Raw genomic sequence first — 22,543 nt, forward strand, 5'->3', positions numbered from 1 at the left:
TATCAATTTGTCATCCCAGTCCACCTACTTTCCCTCAATTTTTTGCACTTTTTAATCCACTTTTACCACTCTTTGTACCCATTCTTGCCAATTTAATCCATTTTTAGCCACTTTTATCTAATTTTCGCCACCTTTATCCTATTTATGTTCTTTAAAAATCCAATTTCAACACCTTTTCCACCATTTTTTGCCATTATTAAGCAACATCTTTTACCAATTTTAAATATGTTTTAAATATGTTATTTTTTAATGAATTCTATCTTATTTTTTACCATTAAAACTTGTGATTTGGATTTTTATTTTATATTATGACTTTTAAAAATCAGGGTTTTAAGTTTCTATCTCATATATTAAACTTTAAAAAATCATTATTTTGACTTTAAATGTCATTTTTTGACCTTTCAAACAGATAATTTTGTCTTTTATCTCTGAATTTGAGTCTTTAGACTAGTCATTTAGACTTTTTACAATCTCAAAAATCATTTATTATCAGTGCTAAATTTTTCCTTCCCATTAATTCATCACGAGTGAAAATGAGGTTGACAGTTAATGGTTAAATGTTGACCCTGTTAGGCCCTCAGGTTAGGTCTTAATTCAGACTTCGGCCCCTGCTGTGATTGAGTTTGGGAAAGATCAGATTTAACAGCTCCTCAGTAATTAAAGAAACAATCAACGACTCGTGTTTCAGTGTTACTGATTCAGAACTCCGCCTCTATGCAGACAACACTGTGATATACATTTCTGCTGCATCCTTTTAGATGGAGGGTATGAAGGTGCTTTCACGGCTGTTCTGTACTGTGTCCCGGTGGGACCCCCCCCCCCCCGGCCTGCTCCTCCACTAGCATCATTCTGAGTAGGGCTGAACGATTTGCAAAATTAATCTAATTGCAATGTTTTTTTGCAATAATGCGAATATCACTGCTTCATACATTACTAAAACCTTCAAGTATCTTTATTTTATTTCATTTCATTTTTTACAAAAATCTTACTTTTCTTTCTCATGCATTTATTTTTCTTCATCAAAATGAGAAGAATATGAGAAATGATCATCCCCTTCAAGAGAGCAACTGATATCAGATTATCTTTAGCAGCCAAAATCACAGAAAGATATTTTTTTCTAAATTTAGCCCTAGTTTAAACTCATCTAATGTTGTACTTGTTATAATACAGAATGATTTCTTGCTCATGTTTGTTAAACAACAGAAAAACGGAGGAACTTAAATAATCGCATTTCAAATCGCAATACTGCAGGAAAAAAATTGCAATTAGATTGTTTTTGCAAATTGTTCAGCCCTAATGTTCAGGGTAATTTTTGGCTGTGTGGGCCCTACGTTTAGGAATCACGGCTCAATGATCAAGGATAAATCAGAAGAGTCAGCGATGTCTCCTGACTTCCTGTTTTGGCGTGTGTGTTGCGTGTCGGCGGTTGTACCTTCATCCTCAGCGTGCAGCTGCTCACGGGGATCTCTTCTCCCTCGCTCATGTTGAACCAAAGAGTCTCTGATATGAAACCGACTTCATCCTGACTCTGCAGGTCTGGACTCTGACTTGGATCCACGACCACCACAGACACCAGCCGCTCTCTGGCCCCGCCCCCTCTGACCTCATTCTGACGCATCGGCGGTCTGGAGGGCCCGCCCGGCCTCGACAGCTTCACCCACTCCTGGTTGAAGAGTCCGAGCCTGAGCAGCAGCTGCTTACTGACAAAAACGCCGCTGTCCACGTCCACGCCATCGACCCCGATCCTCCGCCCGACGTCCACCACCCGCACGTCCAGCCTGCACTCCAACGCCTGCAGGACGCCGGAGAACCCCGAGTCCAGCAGCTTCCTGTTGTCCAGCAGAGACCGGCCTCCTCCGAGGCCGTCGGCGTAATGAGCGAAGTCTGACACGCAGAGTCGGAGCGGTCTAGCGGAAGGGGCGGGGCCACGGGGGGCCAGGCCTAGAGGGTCCACTGAATCCCAGCAGTCCGTCAGAACCACAGAGGTGGCGGCCGTGATCACGCCCTGAGTAACGGGACTGCAGTCCAACACCAACAGGTCTAGCTGACGGTCCTGAAACACACGAAGGAAAACCACATAACAAAGAGGAAGACCACGAGTCCAGCGCCGTAACGCTCCTCCTACCGCCACACAAAGATGTAGCAGGGGGACACTGGCTAACAGGTTCCTCAGCAGCAGTCATGCTAGTTAGCATCCTGGCTAGCAGTTTCCTCAGCAGCATTGATGCTAGTTAGCATCCTGGCTAACAGGTTCCTCAGCAGCATTGATGCTACTTAGCATCCTGGCTAACAGTTTCCTCAGCAGCATTGATGCTAGTTAGCATCCTGGCTAGCAGGTTCCTCAGCAGCATTGATGCTACTTAGCATCCTGGCTAACAGTTTCCTCAGCAGCATTGATGCTAGTTAGCATCCTGGCTAACAGGTTCCTCAGCAGCAGTCATGCTAGTTAGCATCCTGGCTAACAGTTTCCTCAGCAGCATTGATGCTAGTTAGCATCCTGGCTAACAGTTTCCTCAGCAGCATTGATGCTAGTTAGCATCCTGGCTAACAGTTTTCTCAGCAGCATTGATGCTAGTTAGCATCCTGGCTAACAGTTTCCTCTGCAGCATTGATGCTAGTTAGCATCCTGGCTAACAGTTTCCTCTGCAGCAGTCATGCTAGTTAGCATCCTGGCTAACAGGTTCCTCAGCAGCATTGATGCTAGTTAGCATCCTGGCTAACAGTTTCCTCAGCAGCATTGATGCTAGTTAGCATCCTGGCTAACAGTTTCCTCAGCAGCATTGATGCTAGTTAGCATCCTGGCTAACAGGTTCCTCAGCAGCATTGATGCTAGTTAGCATCCTGACTAACAGTTTCCTCAGCAGCATGATGCTAGTTAGCATCCTGGCTAACAGGTTCCTCAGCAGCATTGATGCTAGTTAGCATCCTGGCTAACAGTTTCCTCAGCAGCATTGATGCTAGTTAGCATCCTGGCTAACAGGTTCCTCAGCAGCATTGATGCTAGTTAGCATCCTGACTAACAGTTTCCTCAGCAGCATGATGCTAGTTAGCATCCTGGCTAACAGGTTCCTCAGCAGCATTGATGCTAGTTAGCATCCTGGCGAACAGTTTCTGTATTTTGGTGCTATAAAGTGTGTTCAGGGTATTATTGAGTTGTGATGTTTGTTTTTACCACTTTTTAACTGCTTTTCATCACTGTTCTGAACATTTTTGCCACATTTATTTCCATATTAAATCAAATTCTTGCCTTTTTAACTGCTTTTCACCATTTACTGTCCATTTTTGCTTATTGTTTCCTTTCTTATCCCAGATTTGCTACTTTATCCCTTTTTTCCCCACTTTTAACCCTCTTTGCCATTAATAACCAGTTCTGTCACTCTTTAACCCTTGTTCACCACTTATTTCTGTCAGTTTTGGCCCTCTGAACTCCCTTTTTTAAACTTATAACCAATTTTTGCCACTTTTTAACTGCTTTTCACCATTTTTGCCACTTTCAGCCACTTATTTGACACTCTGTTCCCTGTTTTTTGCTGTGCTTTCTTCTCTTCTTTTTTCTGTAACTCTATTTAAGAGTTAAGAGCTTCAAAATAAACATAAAACCTTTAAAACCTAAAAAAACAAACAAAAAAAAAACACACAGAGCCAAAGGAGCTCTGTCAGAGAATAGACAGAAATAGAGACTAACAGATTTAATTCCCAGTTTAAAGCCTTTAAATGAAGCTGCTCTCACCTGGCCATGGTCCTCTCCCGGCAGCAGCAGCGGCTCTCCCCGCCGGGCCAGCAGCGTCTGTCCCGGGCGGCAGAGCTCCAGCAGTCCGGCGGTGAACCTCTCCTCTGCTGCCCGGCGGAGGCTCTGTCTGCTGCGGGCTCCCAGCACCACTCTGTCCAGACTGACAGGCTCCAGAGCTCGGATTGTCCCCCTGCTGCCGAGCCGCTGGAGCCCGTGGAGCTGCATGAAGAGGCGGCTGGTGAACAGACACACTGCCCGGGCACTGAGCTCTGCCCGGCGGGAGGCTCCTCCTCCACAGCCCGCTGTCTCCTCTTCGGTGGTCGGGTGAACTCGCAGTAAAATGCCCGGCCTGTCAGAGCCCTCGGGCCGCTGCGGGGTGAAGAGGAGGGTCGGTGGGTCTATGTCGGTCTGAAATACTGAATCCAAGTGACACTGTAACATCAGAACATCCAGAGGACTCAGGTGAGAGGGGAAACTCTCCAAACAACACAACTCTACCTGGGCCGCCATCTTTGATCTACGTCATCATCGCTGTTGGTATTAAGATTACAGGATATTACCGCCCCCTCGTGGAGGCTCTGAGGGACTACATGGATTACGACCACTGAAATGTTAATTTTTTATACAGGATTTTCCAGCTCCGAGAAAAATGTGTTAATGTGAGTCTAGAGCTGTGGTGTTAAAACTGTTTCACTCAAGACACACTTAGGATCAAGCCCAAATCTCACCATACCCATATCCAAGCCAAACAGCCTGTTTAAACACACGTTACAGCATCTTTAATTGTTGTAGAGTTGTTTTAATAATGCGGCACAGCCAGACTAACCTCTAGGCACACCACGAGGAAACCACTGATCTAGTGCGATAAAAGACTGACAGACATTTCTTAAATTGGCTCTCATGAATAAAGATGGTTACACTTAGTGATACTTATGTAAGGTCACAGTGACCTTTGACCTCTAAAATCTAATCAGTTCACCCTCAATTCCAAAAGTTAGCTTGTGACAATATCTGAAAAATCTCTTAATGCATACTTAAATTATATGTGCACAAGATGTGCACATGGTGACCTTTGACCTTGTCCTCCCAAATCTACCCCATTCACCCTGGAATCAGATTGGATAGTTCTATAAATTTATGTCAAACTTGATTTGTGTAAAATTATGATGAGGGTCAGTAGGGGAAGTTAATATGTGATAAATCAGATACATATCTGGTCTCTAAGAATTCAACCACAGTGTGAACAGCCAAACAAAAATCTGATCTGAACAAAAGATCAGAACTGAGGCTAAACGTAGCCTCAGCAGTCAGCTTTAACAAGACTTTGGACCATAACTGCGAGACTAGGCACCACAACGTGGTGCCAGGTTCATAGCAGGTTTAGGAAAAATAGCCACACAACATTAAGCAATATTTTTCATTCTATAAAACCCAGAAGACTGGGGAAACTGGAAAAAAATTGAGTGAAAAATTTTTATTCTGTGAAAAATGTCAGAATTTGGAAAAAGTCAGAGCTCTAATACTTATCTCAGAATTCTGATTTGAGATTAAAATCAGAATTCTGAGATCAAAGTCAGAATTCTGGGATTACAGTCAGAAATCTGGGATCAAAGTCAGAAATCTGGGATCAAAGTCAGAAATCTGAGATCAAAGTCAGAAATCTGAGATCAAAGTCAGAAATCTGAGATCAAAGTCAGAAATCTGGGATCAAAGTCAGAAATCTGGGATCAAAGTCTGAAATCTGGGATCAAAGTCAGAAATCTGAGATCAAAGTCAGAAATCTGAGATCAAAGTCAGAAATCTGAGATCAAAGTCTGAAATCCAAGATGAAAGTTGGTATTCCGTGATCAAAGTCAGAATTCTGGGATTAGAGTCTTAAATCTGGAATCAAAGTCAGAATTCTGGGATTAGAGTTAGAATTTTGAGAAAAAAAATCTAGATAGCTGTTTCGGGGGTAAAACAATCATAACTCTTATTTTATGTCTGAATTCTGAGTTTAACGTAGGAACTCAAAGATTAAAGTCAGAATTCTCAGATCAATTCTGAGATTAAAGTCAGATATCTGAGATTAAAGATTTAATTCTGAAATTAAAGATTGAATTCTGAGATCAAATTTGAATTCTGAGATGAAAATCTCAAAGTCTCAAAGTCAGAATTCTGGCTTTAGACTTTCAATTCGGAATTTTAAGTCTGGCTTTAGGACTTGGGTTCCACCTTGTTTCTTTCCAGTGCTACTGACCCTCCTCCCTAGGTGGATGCTCGGATTAACGTTGACAAACGAGCCGCGGCACCGCTGCTGTCGTCATCACGGTGGTTCTTTTGTCGTACTCTCCTGCTATCCTTGAACATCCTCCGGGTCAACAGGGGGCGCCGTGGCTCTGCGTCTGTAATATTTAGACACAGAGGAAGTGTGTGTTTGTGTACGTGTGTGTGTGAGTGGTGCTGATGCTGGAGAGATGGAGCAGAGGGAGTGGAGGAGGATGCTGCCGATCGGCTCCGGACGGAAAACAGCGTTCAGGTAAGAAAACCTCCGACACCGATTAGAACGGTTAAAACGATGCAAAGCGGCCGGAGGAAGCGTCAAGAGAGGCGGGAATGGAGGCGATGAGATACCGAGGGGTCGGAGTGGGAGAGTGTGAGTGCGTGGAGCCTCGAAGGCCACGGTCAGGATCTCTGATCAGGAAAAAACACCGAGTGATCAGGTCGATGGAGTTTTCTAGAATTCAGTCTGCTGTTGCTATGAGACGGTGCGGGTCATTTAAGGAACGTTTAGAAGGCTCGAACATCAGAGGGTGGAGGAGGAGGAGGCCAGGTGCTGCTCGGAGGGTGGGACTAAGAGCGCCGCCTGCCTCACCCAGCTGCTCCTGTCATCAAGGAGAGACCTGTGGGAGAAGAACCAGGGCTCAGCAGGCCGGCCAGTGCTGTGGGATAACAGGTCAATAATACATTAGAGCTGGGGAATATTAAGGTGTCACCAATGTCAGAGCCTCTGAGCTACAGTAGCAAACAGGCTGAATGGTTCTGTGTGGAGCCTAAACAGTGGAGAGGGTTATGAGCTACAGTAGCAAACAGGCTGAATGGTTCTGTCTACAGTAGCAAACAGGCTGAATGGTTCTGTGTGAAGCTTTTACAGTGGAGAGGGTTATGAGCTACAGTAGCAAACAGGCTGAATGGTTCTGTGTGGAGCCTAAACAGTGGAGAGGGTTATGAGCTACAGTAGCAAACAGGCTGAATGGTTCTGTGTGAAGCTTTTACAGTGGAGAGGGTTATGAGCTACAGTAGCAAACAGGCTGAATGGTTCTGTGTGGAGCCTAAACAGTGGAGAGGGTTATGAGCTACAGTAGCAAACAGGCTGAATGGTTCTGTGTGAAGCTTTTACAGTGGAGAGGGTTATGAGCTACAGTAGCAAACAGGCTGAATGGTTCTGTGTGAAGCCTAAACAGTGGAGAGGGTTATGAGCTACAGTAGCAAACAGGCAAAATGGTTCTGTGTGAAGCCTAAAAAGTGGAGAGGGTTATGAGCTACAGTAGCAAACAGGCTGAATGGTTCTGTGTGAAGCTTTTACAGTGGAGAGGGTTATGAGCTACAGTAGCAAACAGGCTGAATGGTTCTGTGTGAAGCTTTTACAGTGGAGAGGGTTATGAGCTACAGTAGCAAACAGGCTGAATGGTTCTGTGTGGAGCCTAAACAGTGGAGGGGGTTATGAGCTACAGTAGCAAACAGGCTGAATGGTTCTGTGTGAAGCTTTTACAGTGGAGAGGGTTATGAGCTACAGTAGCAAACAGGCTGAATGGTTCTGTGTGGAGCCTAAACAGTGGAGAGGGTTATGAGCTACAGTAGCAAACAGGCTGAATGGTTCTGTGTGGAGCCTAAATAGTGGAGAGGGTTATGAGCTACAGTAGCAAACAGGCTGAATGGTTCTGTGTGGAGCCTAAACAGTGGAGGGGGTTATGAGCTACAGTAGCAAACAGGCTGAATGGTTCTGTGTGAAGCTTTTACAGTGGAGAGGGTTATGAGCTACAGTAGCAAACAGGCTGAATGGTTCTGTGTGGAGCCTAAACAGTGGAGAGGGTTATGAGCTACAGTAGCAAACAGGCTGAATGGTTCTGTGTGGAGCCTAAATAGTGGAGAGGGTTATGAGCTACAGTAGCAAACAGGCTGAATGGTTCTGTGTGAAGCTTTTACAGTGGAGAGGGTTATGAGCTACGGTAGCAAACAGGCTGAATGGTTCTGTGTGAAGCTTTTACAGTGGAGAGGGTTATGAACTACAGTAGCAAACAGGCTGAATGGTTCTGTGTGGAGCCTAAACAGTGGAGAGGGTTATGAGCTACAGTAGCAAACAGGCTGAATGGTTCTGTGTGAAGCTTTTACAGTGGAGAGGGTTATGAACTACAGTAGCAAACAGGCTGAATGGTTCTGTGTGGAGCCTAAACAGTGGAGAGGGTTATGAGCTACAGTAGCAAACAGGCTGAATGGTTCTGTGTGAAGCTTCAACAGTGGAGAGGGTTATGAGCTACAGTAGCAAACAGGCTGAATGGTTCTGTGTGGAGCCTTACCAGTGGAGAGGGTTATGAGCTACAGTAGCAAACAGGCTGAATGGTTCTGTGTGAAGCTTCAACAGTGGAGAGGGTTATGAGCTACAGTAGCAAACAGGCTGAATGGTTCTGTGTGGAGCCTTACCAGTGGAGAGGGTTATGAGCTACAGTAGCAAACAGGCTGAATGGTTCTGTGTGAAGCTTCAACAGTGGAGAGGGTTATGAGCTACAGTAGCAAACAGGCTGAATGGTTCTGTGTGGAGCCTTACCAGTGGAGAGGGTTATGAGCTACAGTAGCAAACAGGCTGAATGGTTCTGTGTGGAGCCTAAACAGTGGAGAGGGTTATGAGCTACAGTAGCAAACAGGCTGAATGGTTCTGTGTGGAGCCTAACCAGTGGAGAGGGTTATGAGCTACAGTAGCAAACAGGCTGAATGGTTCTGTGTGGAGCCTAAACAGTGGAGAGGGTTTTGAGCTACAGTAGCAAACAGGCTGAATGGTTCTGTGTAAAGCTTTAACAGTGGAGAGGGTTATGAGCTACAGTAGCAAACAGGCTGAATGGTTCTGTGTGGAGCCTAAACAGTGGAGAGGGTTATGAGCTACAGTAGCAAACAGGCTGAATGGTTCTGTGTAAAGCTTTAACAGTGGAGAGGGTTATGAGCTACAGTAGCAAACAGGCTGAATGGTTCTGTGTGAAGCCTAAACAGTGGAGAGGGTTATGAGCTACAGTAGCAAACAGGCTGAATGGTTCTGTGTGGAGCCTAAAAAGTGGAGAGGGTTATGAGCTACAGTAGCAAACAGGCTGAATGGTTCTGTTTGGAGCCTAAACAGTGGAGAGGGTTATGAGCTACAGTAGCAAACAGGCTGAATGGTTCTGTGTGAAGCTTTTACAGTGGAGAGGGTTATGAGCTACAGTAGCAAACAGGCTGAATGGTTCTGTGTGGAGCCCAAACAGTGGAGAGGGTTATTAGCTACAGTAGCAAACAGGCTGAATGGTTCTGTGTGGAGCCTAAACAGTGGAGAGGGTTATTAGCTACAGTAGCAAACAGGCTGAATGGTTCTGTGTGAAGCTTTTACAGTGGAGAGGGTTATGAGCTACAGTAGCAAACAGGTTGAATGGTTCTGTGTGAAGCTTTTACAGTGGAGAGGGTTATGAGCTACAGTAGCAGAGAACTTTAGTATTTAATATCTATTAGTAAAATGATCCTGCTGAGAGGGGGCTTTTCTGAAACAGGATGGGATGTTATGTCTTTTGCTATTGTTCTTTCATTGCCAAAATTTTTGCACATCTCAGTTCTAAAAAAAGTTGGGTCGCTGCATTGGTTGCCAAACTCATAAACTCATATTTTATTACAACAGAACGTAAACAACATATCAGATGTTCAACTGAGACATTTGAACATTTCAGGAAATATTAGCTCATTTTAAATTTGATGGCAGCAACACGTCTCAAAAAAGTAGGGACAGGGCCATGTTACCATTGTGCAGCACTAATGTGAGCCCATACCATCAGAGATGCAGGCTTTAGAACTGAGCCAGGAGAACAAGCTGGATGCTCCCTCTCCTCTTAGTCTGCAATCAGCATCTGCTGTTTCCAGAAAGTAAACTAAAAAGTAAGTAAAGTAAACTAAATATTAAATAAGGACTGCACTAAATGTAAACTAAATATTAAATAATGACGGCACTAAATGTAAACTAAATATTAAATAATGACGGCACTAAATGTAAAATAAATATTAAATAATGACGGCACTAAATGTAAACTAAATATTAAATAATGACGGCACTAAATGTAAAATAAATATTAAATAATGACGGCACTAAATGTAAACTAAATATTAAATAATGACGGCACTAAATGTAAAATTAATATTAAATAAGGACTGCACTAAATGTAAACTAAATATTAAATATAAAGGTCCCAGTTAAACAGCAAGGATGCTCCATATTTCAGTATTAATAAATAAACTCATGCTTTATTATTCAAATGGGGTTTGTTGTTGTTATCACTATAATAATAATAATTATTATTATTATTATTACAATATGATTATTAGTATCATTGTCATTATTAGATTTCTGACTTTGATCTCAGAATTCTGACTTTGATCTCAGATTTCAGACTTTGATCTCAAATTTCCGACTTTGATCTCAGATTTCAGACTTTGATCTCAAATTTCCGACTTTGATCTCAGATTTCAGACTTTGATCTCAAATTTCTGACTTTGATCTCAGATTTCTGACTTTGATCTGACTTTGGCTAAAAAAAGGGCGATTCCTTTGGAATAACTAGATAAGAGATAACTTTACTGAGATTATTGTGATTAAAATTTTAATCTTTGCAGCCCTAACTTTCCATATTTAGTCCTTTTTCATGCACATGTTGATATTCAGCAGCTTGCTGTAAATAAAGGAGTGGATCTGACTCAGACTTCAGGGGTTTGTATATATGTAGCTAAAACTGATGAAGATGATATTTTTGGTCCGTACCGCTGAGCTCTGTCTTATATTTGAAGACTTTTCTCCTGATACTTCACCGTCACTCTTCAGATTCTGTATATACGTTTATATAACAGACATATTTTGGTATCTAACAGTATATTTAACACTCTGCCATGTTAATGCCTCTCTGCTGCTCACATCACCCTCGCTCTCATACATGCGTTTCATTTCACTTTAGGTCACTTTAACGTCACATGACACCGGAAGTTGTGTCAAAACCAAAGCGTGTAGTTTATGAAAATTCTGATTTGGCTCTAAAATAAGGAAACTGTATCAGATTATCAAAGTAAAAGAATCGACTTCCGTTCTGAGCTGCGGCGTTTAATTTTGAAGGCACTGACCGGATGTTGTTGTGCGTGATGACGCGGGCTCGACGCAGCTGGATGCGGAGCTGCAGTGCGGACAAACAGGAGCGGAGAACCTGACACCCACAGACCGACAGCCTGTCCCGGGTTAACGGATCTGTTCTGGCCCGGGTTAACGGATCCGTCCCGGGTTATCTGTTTAGTCCCGGGTCAGAGTCCTGGAGCAGTTCAGGAGGAGGAGGATAGCTCGGATAGAGGAGCGGGACAGCAGCGGGGATCCAGCGGGCTCTGAGGAGGGTTCAGTCAGATATCTGGGTCCAGGAGGCTCGGTCCGGCTCGGTTCGGCTCGGTTTTGTCCCGGGACAGCGGCGGGTCTATATGTGAGCGCTGGCCCGGTTTGTCCCGGCTCGGTCTGTCTCGGTTTGGGGGGCTGGATGGTGGTTTAGTCCTTCGGGAGAGTGAGGCTCGGAGCCCGGCCCCCCCTCACAGTAACGGTGGGTTTTCTGGAGCAGCACGGTTTGTGTCGGAACCAGATCCCAGATGAAGATTCCCAAAAGGCGGAAAAGGAGCGGACGGTGCGCCAGGTAGGCCTGACCCGGGATAACTACAGCACTGTTGGTGTGTGTGTGTGTGTGTGTGTGTGTGTTCCGCAGTGATGCGCTAACGGCAGTGAACGAGATCAATCCGGATCAAAGTTAGACCAGGATCTGTTCATTTGGACCGAGACTGATCCGAGTCTGTCTCTCAGATCATCTTTAATTCATAACCCGGGTCAGTCCGGGCCAGATTTATTGATCAGCAGGATGCGATGGTGCGCATGCGCATAGGGGACCCATGACTGTGCACTGCAGAGAGGATTCAATATGGGTGATGCAGAGTGAGGGGAGGAGGGGGAGGGATGGGGGGAGACCTGGACCAGAGCAGGAGAGTACTTTAGTGCATTTATTTATTATTTAAATCAGATTAGTTTATTTAAATCAGATTAGTTTATTTAAATCAGATTAATTTATGTAAATCAGATTAATAAATATATATATAATAATTATAGGATATCATTAAGAGTCATGATGTGACAAAGGTCAGATATCTGATGTATGGAGGGCCTTTAGTGCATTTATTTGTTATTTAAATCAGATTAATTTAATTTGATGAGATTATAGGATATTATTAACAGTTAGATATCTGATGTATGGAGGGCGTTTAGTGCATTTATTTGTTATTTAAATCAGATTAATTTAATTTGATGAGATTATAGGATATTATTTACAGTTAGATATCTGATGTATGGAGGGCCTTTAGGGCCAAAATTCACTCCAACACACGATGACAGCACATGATCACCTCTGCTGGGGCTGGATGATAAAACCAGAGATTAATCTCAGATTAGTTGGGGGTTTTTGCTTTTATTGTGACAGGACAGCTAAAGAGAGACAGGAAATATGGGGGGAGAGAGAGAGGGTAGACATGCACCTAACGGCTACAGGACTGGGATGGATCCCACTACCAGGGAGGACTCTAGCAGGAACCTGCTCTACCAGTGAGCTCAGTGATTTAATCTTTCCTGTATAAAAACATGTAAATGTAACAGAAAGGACTCCAGATAGGCTAGACTCTTGTTTTATTGATAACATGAATAGAAACAAACTTAAATTCCAGTTTGGGCTGAAAGTCTGTCCCTCTCCTGAGAAGAGGACTGTGGAGTTTCACAGCAGAAGGAGCAACATGAGAAGCAATATTCTATTTTCTTGTGATCAAATATCAAAGTTTACGTTTGTTGAACCCTTTCCCCACACAAACAGTGGAGTTATTGAACAGATTAGCCACGATATAATCAATCATAGATTTAGGCTGAGATGTTCTTAATAGGCAAGTTTATGCATTCTATTAAATTGTGTTTTATTTCCAAATCTTAATTGGGTTTTTGAAGATCAAGAAAACTATTTTTTTTAAAAGCTAGATTTCTCACCAATTTTCTTCCAGTATTCAATATTCAGAAAGCTTTTTTTTTTAATTCTGAGGAAAAAGTCTTAGTCTGACTTAAATCCTAGAATTCTGTTTTTAGTTTCAAATTTCTGGCTTTAAACTTAAAAATTCCAACTTTAATCTCAGAAATCTGACTTTGATTTAAGAATTCTGGCTCTAATGTCAGAATTCTTACTCTGGATGTCTACAATTCCGACTCTGATCTTGGAATTTAACTTTGATCTTGGAATTCTGACTTTGATCTTAGAATTCCGACTTTGATCTTAGAATTCCAACTTTGATCTCAGAATTCCAACTTTGATTTTGGAATTCTAACTTTGATCTTACAATTGCAACTTTGATCTTAGAATTCAGACTTTGATCTTAGAATTCCGACTTTGATCTTGGAATTCTGACTTTGATCTTAGAGTTCAGACTTTGATCTTGGAATCCGCACTTTGATCTTAGAATAACGACTTTGATCGTAGAATAACGACTTTGATCTTACAATTCCAACTTTGATCTTAGAATTCTAACTTTGATCTTAGAAGTCTGACCTTAATCTTAGAATTCTGACTTTGATCTTACAATTCTGACTTCAATCTTAGAATTCTGACTTTGATTTTGGAATTCTGAGTTTGATCTTTGAATACTAACTTTGATCTTTGAATTTTTTTCTTATCTTGAAATTCTGACTTTGATCTTAGAATTCAGACTTTGATCTTAGAATACTGACTTTGATCATGGACTTAGACTTTGGTCTTAGAATACCGACTTTGATCTTGGAATCCGCACTTTGATCTTTTAATACCGACTTTGATCTTGGAATTCTGACTTTGATCTTACAATTGCTCTTACCCTCAGAGTATTTCATGTATTGTTAGGACTGTTTTAAATGTTTTAGCATTCGGTGACCATATTTTTGAAGACTGTGAACAGGGGAGGCTTTTCTCTCCAACTCTGCCTTTAAGAAAGTTTTTCCGTCCTCTCAGTCTAATTGCTTTTTCCTCTTTGGGGTTACGCTTTATGAAAATGAAAATCTCACTAAAGTTCAACGTCAGGAGAGGGGTGCCGTGGTTAGGCCGGTCCTCATGTACCTGGGTTCAATTTCAACCTGTGGCTCCTTCCCCACATGTCATTCTCTGATCTCTCATCCGTTTCCCTGCTGGCTCCTGTCCTCCTCTATGATAAAGGCTTAACTAACCCCAAAATAATAAAATAAAAAATGAAATGTCAGGAGAGTTCTATGATCTGTACAGAAAACCAAAATGAAGTTCTGACACTAAAAACCATGTTAGCATGTTTGCTGTTAGCATGCTAGCAGCTAAGAGTGTACTTTATCTTTAGCAGTTTCAGTGAGTCATTTTAACCTCTCTGTTGGAGACTCTCTGGTTGATTTAGGTGTTTGAACATATTTGCTAATGTTGTTAAAAACCTGTAATATAAAACCTTTAAAAATATTGAATTATGGGTTTCTTTCTGCAGTATTGGAAAACCAGCAGAGAAATCTCATTGGTTGTTTGTAGAGGGAACCGGGGCCATGGATGGACTATTAAGATCTGGGGTATCTCCAGAATGGCTCAATTTTACTGTTCATACTCTACAGGATGTCAGCTGTGTGTATAAAACGCTGATGTTAGGTGCTCCAGAGTATATCAGCATTATTTTAATAATGCATCCATGGCTGTGATGACTGTAATTCCAGGTCTGGTAATCCTTCTTGCTCTAACGCTTTGATAGGTGGTGATCCTCTGCAGCACAGAGCTGGGGTCTACATGTTGGGGAATGTTCTGGTGAATGTGCTGTTATGATGAAAACGGTAACTCAAACACTTCTCTCCTGGTTGGCTGATGATCTCTTTGTAACCTGCTGTATGAAGGCCTGTCCCTCCATGCTCCGCCCCCCTCTGATGTCACTGTTTTAGCCTGTGTGTGTGCAGGTGGGACGCCTGCAGCGGCCCCCGGCCCTCGCCCTTCTCCTGGTTAACTGTGCCCTCTGTTCTGGCTTGTAGGCTAACACAGGAACAGGGAGGGTTTTGTCCCGCTCAGGATTTGTTGTAAGCCGTCAGGTTTTCCGGGAGCTCAGAACTATGGTGAGCTCTGACTGACTTCATCAGATCAAAACTGGAATGATGCAAACCCGGCTTCTGGCAGAGCACCCCTCCCCCTCCCCCAGTAACAGATTGGTAGATTTGTAGGTGAAAAAGAAGAAGAAGAAGAGCAGACAGAGGTTTGAAGGCAGAGAAAGTGTCTGTGGAGATGTTTCACTGATCTGCTGCTGAGACGCTGCTGGACCACAGAGTTTCTCTCTTTACACCCAATCTACACACCAGAGCTCATCAGCAAACCCACACTGTTGAATATTATATTATCATTATTAGTATTATTGTTATATTATTATGCTATTGCATTACATCATCATTATATTATATTATATTAGCTTACTGTACAATATTATAGTAAAGGTTATTATTAGGCTTGCCAGCATTTATCTGTTAAATCTCATTGAGAGTAAGGTGTAAATTTTACACATTTTTAAATCTCTTTAATACACGTGCTATTTTGTCCCTTTAGGCACACTGTAGTTACAGTAGCTACAGTAGCAGGGCAGCACTCGCTGAGGTAGTTAATCTGTTTAACTTCTCTAATGAACACACTGGGAACACTTGATCCTCGTTGCCAACATGGACATAAAAGTAGATCTGAAATGCAAAATGACAGAGTTTTAAAACAGTGATTAATCATGATTAACTGGTCTAATAGATATATATGACAGCCTTAGTTAGTATACAGGGGGGTTGGAAAGAGGATACTGCACACTATCAGACCATTTAATGATGTACGTAAGTAATGATTGAATGTTACTATACTGTGTTTATTGATAACTCAATGATCTACACTAATCTATAGCAACAAACTACTGTGGCCAGTTCTGAGTTATTACCCTGTAGCTTGTTTGCAGATGCCAGTATGTCACCATGAAGGACTCCCGATGGGGCAGGAATTGATTTTTGTGCCGTTTACAGCTGGACCACCGGGGCCATAAATGAGCTTCTTTTAAATCCTGAAAGTGGTGACACATTAAAGTTGAATAAGACCACAGAGAACTGGATTAAAGCCTCCAACCAGAGTCAGACAACATTCACATTTGGTCTGATTCCATCAAGCGGTCTGGTTTGGTTCAGTCCAGCTTTTCCCCTTTGATGATGTCATCCTTTAAAGTACGCAGTAGAAAAATGATGTCATCCTTTAAAGTTGATAAAACATACCATCCTCTGCCTTTGATGATGTCATCCTTTAAAGTACGCAGTAGAAAGATGATGTCATCCTTTAAAGTTGATAAAACATACCATCCTCTGCCTTTGATGATGTCATCCTTTAAAGTACGCAGTAGAAAGATGATGTCATCCTTTAAAGTTGATAAAACATACCATCCTCTGCCTTTGATGATGTCATCCTTTAAAGTATGTGGTAGAAAGATGCTGTCATCCTTTAAAGATAATAAAACATTCCGTCCTCTGTCTTTGATGATGTCATCCTTTAAAGTATGCGGTAGAAAGATGCTGTCATCCTTTAAAGATAATAAAACATTTCGTCCTCTGTCTTTGATGATGTCATCCTATAAAGTAAGCGGTAGAAAGATGCTGTCATCCTTTAAAGATAATAAAACATTCCATCCTCTGTCTTTGATGATGTCATCCTATAAAGTAAGCGGTAGAAAGGTGATGTCATCCTTTAAAGTTGATAAAACATACCATTCTCCATCTTTGATGATGTCATACTTTAAAGTACGCAGTAGAAAGATGATGTCATCCTATAAAGTTGATAAAACATTCCGTCCTCTGTCATTAATGATGTCATCCTTTAGAGTTGATAAAACATTCCGTCCTCTGTCTTTGATGATGTCATCCTTTAAAGTTGATAAAACATACCATTCTCCATCTTTGATTATGTCATCCTTTAAAGTACCCAGTAGAAAGATGATGTCATCCTATAAAGTTGATAAAACATTCTGTCCTCTGTCTTTGATGATGTCATCCTTTAAAGTAAGCGGTAGAAAGATGACATCATCCTTTAAATTTGATAAAACACTCCATCCTTTGCCTTTAATGATGTCATCCTTTAAAGTACACAGTAGAAAGATGATGTCATCCTTAAAAGTACGTGGAAGAAAGATTATGTCATCCTTTAAAGTAAGCGGTAGAAAGATGATGTCATCCTTTAAAGTTGATAAAACATTCCGTCCTCTGTCTTTGATGATGTCATCCTTTAAAGTACACAGTAGAAAGATGATGTCATCCTTAAAAGTACGTGGAAGAAAGATTATGTCATCCTTTAAAGTTAATTAAGCATTCTATCCTCTGTCTCTGATGATGTCATCTTACTACATTACCACTGATTCATAACAGCTGTTCTTCACTTCCTGACCCCACCAGGATCACATGACTGCAAACAACCAATAATCAGGGTTAAGTATAACAATGTACGTCAAAAACATCAGATTAAGAAATAAATCCTAATAAACAATACTGACAGTGATTCTTCTCTATGAAACAGATATCTAGTGCTGTTTCCAGGTATACTGTAATACAAAGACCTCGATCAAAGTTTTATTTAATATGATAATGGCATATTAACCTTCTTACATGATAAAATAATAACTTTACAGTGAACCAGGTATGATATGAGACAATGCCACTCTCTTAACTGTCCTAAATTTAAACTTCTAATATCACTGTGTTTCGGTGGCTCTGATTGGCCAGTTATATGAGCGGTTGTATAAGACTGCTGCGGTGTATTCGGGGGAACTCTGTGGCCCCGCCCTCTGCAGTGATTGGCGGCTCAGCAGTGTGTTGAGGCCTGCAGCAGGCTTCACTACATCTCCAGTGTTACAGTGACTCCCAGCTGATGATGATGATGATGATGCTGTGTGACGGCGCCGTAGCACTGCAGGTGTAGAGAAGCCTCCACCCCTCCCTCCCAGTCCGTCCAGTCCTCGATGCGAGCTGGTCTGACTGGAAACACGGCGGACACTCTCCACTGTTTCTGCAGTCCGCCTGAGCTCTGCATGCACTGAAGACGGCCCGTGGCATTGCATGCGGAACAGCATGGTTTGGGGACTGACATGCATCACTTTGGACTGAAATTTACCCACAATTCCACTGAGAGCTGAGAACCATCCATGGTGGATATGAGGAGATGTATCAGAGTCTGGTTAGGAGACGGGGTGGGGTTACAGCGTTTAGGATATTAGAGACCTACGTCAACATTACATTCTACTAATTTTAGCAGTATTACACTGTTGGTAAGGTTACTACTAACATTCCTTACCCTGATGCGGGGGTGTCAAACTCAGTCACAGCAGGGCCAGATTCTGAATTTGGGTCTAACCGGAGGGCCTAACAGGGTCAAAATTTAACCATTGACTGTCAACCTAAATGATTTTGAGATTAAAAGGTCAAAATGATAAGTTAAAAACTCAAAATCTGAGATTAAAAGTCAAACTTAAAAGTTTTAAATGTAAAAAATACATGGCATTTAAAGTCAAAGTAATGTTTTTAAATGGCAAAATATAAGATTAAATGCTCAAACCATGATTTTTAACAAATAGATATTAGACAAAGTCAAAATCATGACTTTAAAAGGTCAAAATAGGTTTTAAAAATGTAAAATCATGAATCTAAAAGGTAAAATATAAGAGAAAATGTCAAAGTTGTACGTTTTTGAGGTAAAAACATGACATTTAAAGTCAAAATAATGTTTTTAAATGGCAAAATACAAGATAAAATACTGAAACCATGATTTTTAACAGTCAAAATATGAGCTACAAGTCAAAATCATGAGTTTCAAAGGTCAAAATATGAATAAAAGGAAAAGTCAGGAGTTGAAATGTGCAGCAAAACTGAGGTAAAATTCAAAATCATGATTTTAACAATCAAAGTATGAGATATACATTGAAATCATTAGTTAAAATATCAAAATATGAGATTCAATTTCAAATTGACTTGTTAAAGTCAAAATATGAAAAAAAAAAATAGAAAAATAGTGCCTTTAAAAAGTAAAAAAATGGGATAAAAGTCAAAGTTAGGAGTTGAAAAAGGTCAAAACATGAGATAAACGTCAAAATCATGAGTTTAAAAGGACAAAATAGGTTTTAACAATGTAAAATTATGAATCTATAAGGTATAAATATAAGAGAAAAAGTCAAAGTTGTGAGATGCAACTGTTAAAATATGAAATAAAAAGTCAAAATCATTATTTTTAGTGTCAGGTGCAAAATTGAAAATAAAGAAAAAACAAAAATTTCCTCTTTGTTCCTGAATTGTTGTCAAATTATTTTTGTTTTTTCTCATTTTTATGACTCTGCAAGGATGTTATAAATCATCAAGGTTAAGTTTACATTTTTATACTGGAGGAATCTGCAGACCTCAGACTGGTGGGCCAGTTTTAATATAAGAATATCATTTGAACTGATGGGCCGGGTATAACTGCACCACGGGCCCTATTTGTCCCCCGGGCCTTGAGTTTGACACCCCTGCCGTGATGAGAACATCCCCTATCAATAGTGTCAGAATGTTTCTGTCAGTATTCTGTGATTGTCCATCCTCCAGTCGAATCCAAAGATTCAGGATCAACCTTCAGTTTAGGAGACAGGATAAAAACGTTCCTGGACTGTGATGGGGAAACGCCAACACAGCTGTAAACCTTACTGAAGGAACCAAAGACTTCACCAGAAGAATGGATGATATAGGAGGGGCTCTCTGATTGGTGGGTCAGCGGACCAGTCAGATAGTCAGTGAAGGGTCAGTTGCACACATCCCTGAAGTCTGCTCTATCTGAAACAAATTTAAAACGTGTCAGTCAGACTGCTTCTTAACCTCTCAGTGGAGCTGAGCCAGCTGTTCTTTTGAGTCGACAGCTAAACAACGCTAACAGGCTAACAGGCTAACAAGCTGCTTTATTAAGACAAATAAAGCAGCACTAAGTTCATGTATGCACTGTAGTCTAGACCCCGTTTAAGCAACGCATTAGCAGGGATTTATGTCTGCATTCAGATACCAAGTGGTCATCCTTAGATTAGCTCAGACTGGTACAGAGCTGGTCTGGAGGTCTTCATCTGGACTGGGTTGGTTGTGTAGACACGGTAAAGACTCACATTAACAGGCGCCCTGTCAGCTGACATGATCTGCTAGTAAACATAAAGCATTACTTTATCTATGTTTATCCAGCCTCGCCCAGACTGATGGGAATGTTGGCTCTTTTTAAAGATCTGGATTCAATGACTCAGCTTTTGGTATGATTTTGCCTTTTTTATGTCTTTAAAACACAACAAATATAAAAAAGGAAACAATCTCTCAAACAGGAGCCAGCTCCAGTTGTTCACAAACAGAGCCGGCTCTTAGAACTGGCTGGTTGTCGTAACTTCTTGACTTGAATTGAGTTTCAGTCTAAATGGATGTTCAAAGATGTTTATGTCTAAATAAAATATCAGTGCGTCCTTTACAAGCACGGTGATGACAGCTGACAACAGGACAACACATACACCAGCAATCTCTCCATGACTTTGACTTTCCTTTGTTGCAACTTTTAAAAAGTGTGTGTAACTGGAACCTCACCAGTTTCAATTTGGCTTATTTCTGCAGGGATAGCCAGTGATCTGCATATTCTACATATCATGGTAGTTCTTGGTTACATATAGTTTATATGTGACTGTAATTTAAATGTCTTCCTGATGATTGCTTCAAGGCTTTAAGTCAAATAAATCTGTCAGTTAACAACTGTGACTGAAGTAGACAAATAAAGACACATAGCTAACACTGATTCATGCGTTATGTCATAAGTCAAGGAATGTCAAATCACAAATGCAATAATGGAAAAAAATGCAGTTGGATTATTTTCACGAATCATTCAGCTTTTGTCAGTCCTCAGTGCTTCAAGGAAACTTTAAGTGACTTACTTTTTACTTTTCTTCAAATAGATTTATAAACCAGTACTTTTACTTTGGTAAATTTTAACCAGACTGACTGAACTTTTACTGAACTATAATAAAGTAGTTTGTATTTTATTCCACCCCTGCTTATAAAGCATCTTGAAGGCCCCCCTAATGATGCCAGAAGGCACCCCAGGGGGCCACGGCAACCCTGTAGACAAAGGCTGGTCTACTATTTGAGAAAAAAGAGGGGAAAAGCCCCTGAATATCCCAAACTTCATAAACATTCCATCCTGTCTTTGATGATGTCATCCTTTAAAGTTAATAAAACATTGCATCCTGTCTTTGATGATGTCACCCTTTAAAGTAGGCATTAGAAAGATGATGTCATTCTTGGAAGTTAATTTAAACATTCCATTCTCTGCGTTTGATGATGTCATCCTTTAAAATTTTTTAAACATTCTGTCCTGTCTTTGATGATGTCATCCTTTAAAATAGGCATTAAAAGGGCATGGAAAACATAATTTTCATTGCAAAAGCAATGTAAAAGTATATAATAATAATAATAGTAGAAAATATGTACATAACATTCCATCCTTTTGCATACAGGTCAGTCTAGCCCCTTAGTTGTCATTCCAGTCTAACCAGTCTCCCACAGTAATTACTGTCTAATAGTATATCAGCGTTTCCTTGAAAAGTCTGTTTATGACATCATGAAGGAGAAAAGCTGATAAAGAGGCACTTCTGACCTCCTAGCTGGAGGCTAATTAGCCTCCATCATTCTTATCAGCCTGTAGGGTTACCCAGCCACGGTCAGAGGGCCTCAGAGAGGAAGTGTGGGCGGGTGTTAGACTCAGGGGAGGGACAGAGTTCTGATTGGTAAAGCACGGTCTACAGGGACGTCACCTGGTATCTGAATGACTAAAGCAGATCAATAATCCCTGATAATGCTTCGTCTTAGTTTCCAGAACCGTCCCCTGTAGTTCAGGTGTGACCCTCTGCGAGGTGGGCGGGGTCATGTCAGGCGTTGCTGCTGATGGCGGTTAGTTAAATCCGTCTCTGATGGTCGGGTCCACGTCTGCCCCAGTCAGGATGGGAGAAGAGTTCCGGCTGCTTCCTCTGCACACATGATATTTGCTCCAGTTTCTGCAAATACCATCACACCCCCAACCCCAGCCCTGCCCCCCCCCTTCACCCCCCACCGGCCTGTAGCCTGATCAGCTGAAGAATGGCTTCTACTGGCAGCAGCCATCTTTAATGCCTGTTTTTATTCTGAGCACAGAGCTGTGGGAGCACTGGGAGCCTCCCAGTAACTAACCTGATGTTTTGAACTTACAGACCGTTCTGCCTCCCCCCTCCTCTCCCTCTCCCTCCCCTCCTCACAGATAAATGGCTCTTTTAAGCTGGGAGCTGCTCGTGTTCTGTCTGGCTGGCAGATGCAGTGCCTAGTCCCCGGCCTCCAGGACAACGCCAACATGAATGGGACGTCCGAGCAGGCCGACATCCTGCCGCCAAACTGCATGGTCAAGGACCGATGGAAAGTGGTGAGTCAGGAAGCACCCCCACCCCACCCCCACCCTT

The 22,543-nt window shown here is 41.7% G+C and overlaps 2 protein-coding genes across 3 annotated transcripts in view; one reads left to right on the plus strand and one right to left on the minus strand.

Annotated features, from left to right (window-relative positions):
• Positions 1 to 18,159, minus strand: part of pex6 (peroxisomal biogenesis factor 6) — a 39,659-nt gene extending 21,500 nt beyond the window's left edge. Inside the window, exons 1-4 of the mRNA XM_041785176.1 lie at positions 17,926 to 18,159; positions 11,108 to 11,157; positions 3,731 to 4,247; positions 1,433 to 2,053 (exon numbers count right to left, since the gene is read on the minus strand). Of these exons, the coding sequence (XP_041641110.1) occupies positions 1,433 to 2,053; positions 3,731 to 4,247; positions 11,108 to 11,157; positions 17,926 to 18,159 (1,422 nt within the window). The remainder of the gene's footprint in view (positions 1 to 1,432; positions 2,054 to 3,730; positions 4,248 to 11,107; positions 11,158 to 17,925) is intronic.
• The window catches only part of ttbk1a (tau tubulin kinase 1a), a 77,071-nt gene continuing 60,673 nt past the window's right edge, over positions 6,146 to 22,543 (plus strand). The window contains exons 1-2 of one of the 2 annotated variants that reach the window (XM_041785236.1): positions 6,146 to 6,248; positions 22,348 to 22,506. In XM_041785236.1, the coding sequence (XP_041641170.1) occupies positions 22,399 to 22,506 (108 nt within the window). In that variant the 5' untranslated portion in view covers positions 6,146 to 6,248; positions 22,348 to 22,398. Of the gene's footprint in view, positions 6,249 to 11,186; positions 11,656 to 22,347; positions 22,507 to 22,543 lie in introns of those variants that run through there. The other variant, XM_041785235.1, reaches the window with a different exon arrangement.

The sequence above is a fragment of the Cheilinus undulatus genome, linkage group 4 (assembly GCF_018320785.1).
Source record: "Cheilinus undulatus linkage group 4, ASM1832078v1, whole genome shotgun sequence".
In the NCBI taxonomy this organism is placed as follows: Eukaryota; Metazoa; Chordata; class Actinopteri; order Labriformes; family Labridae; genus Cheilinus; species Cheilinus undulatus.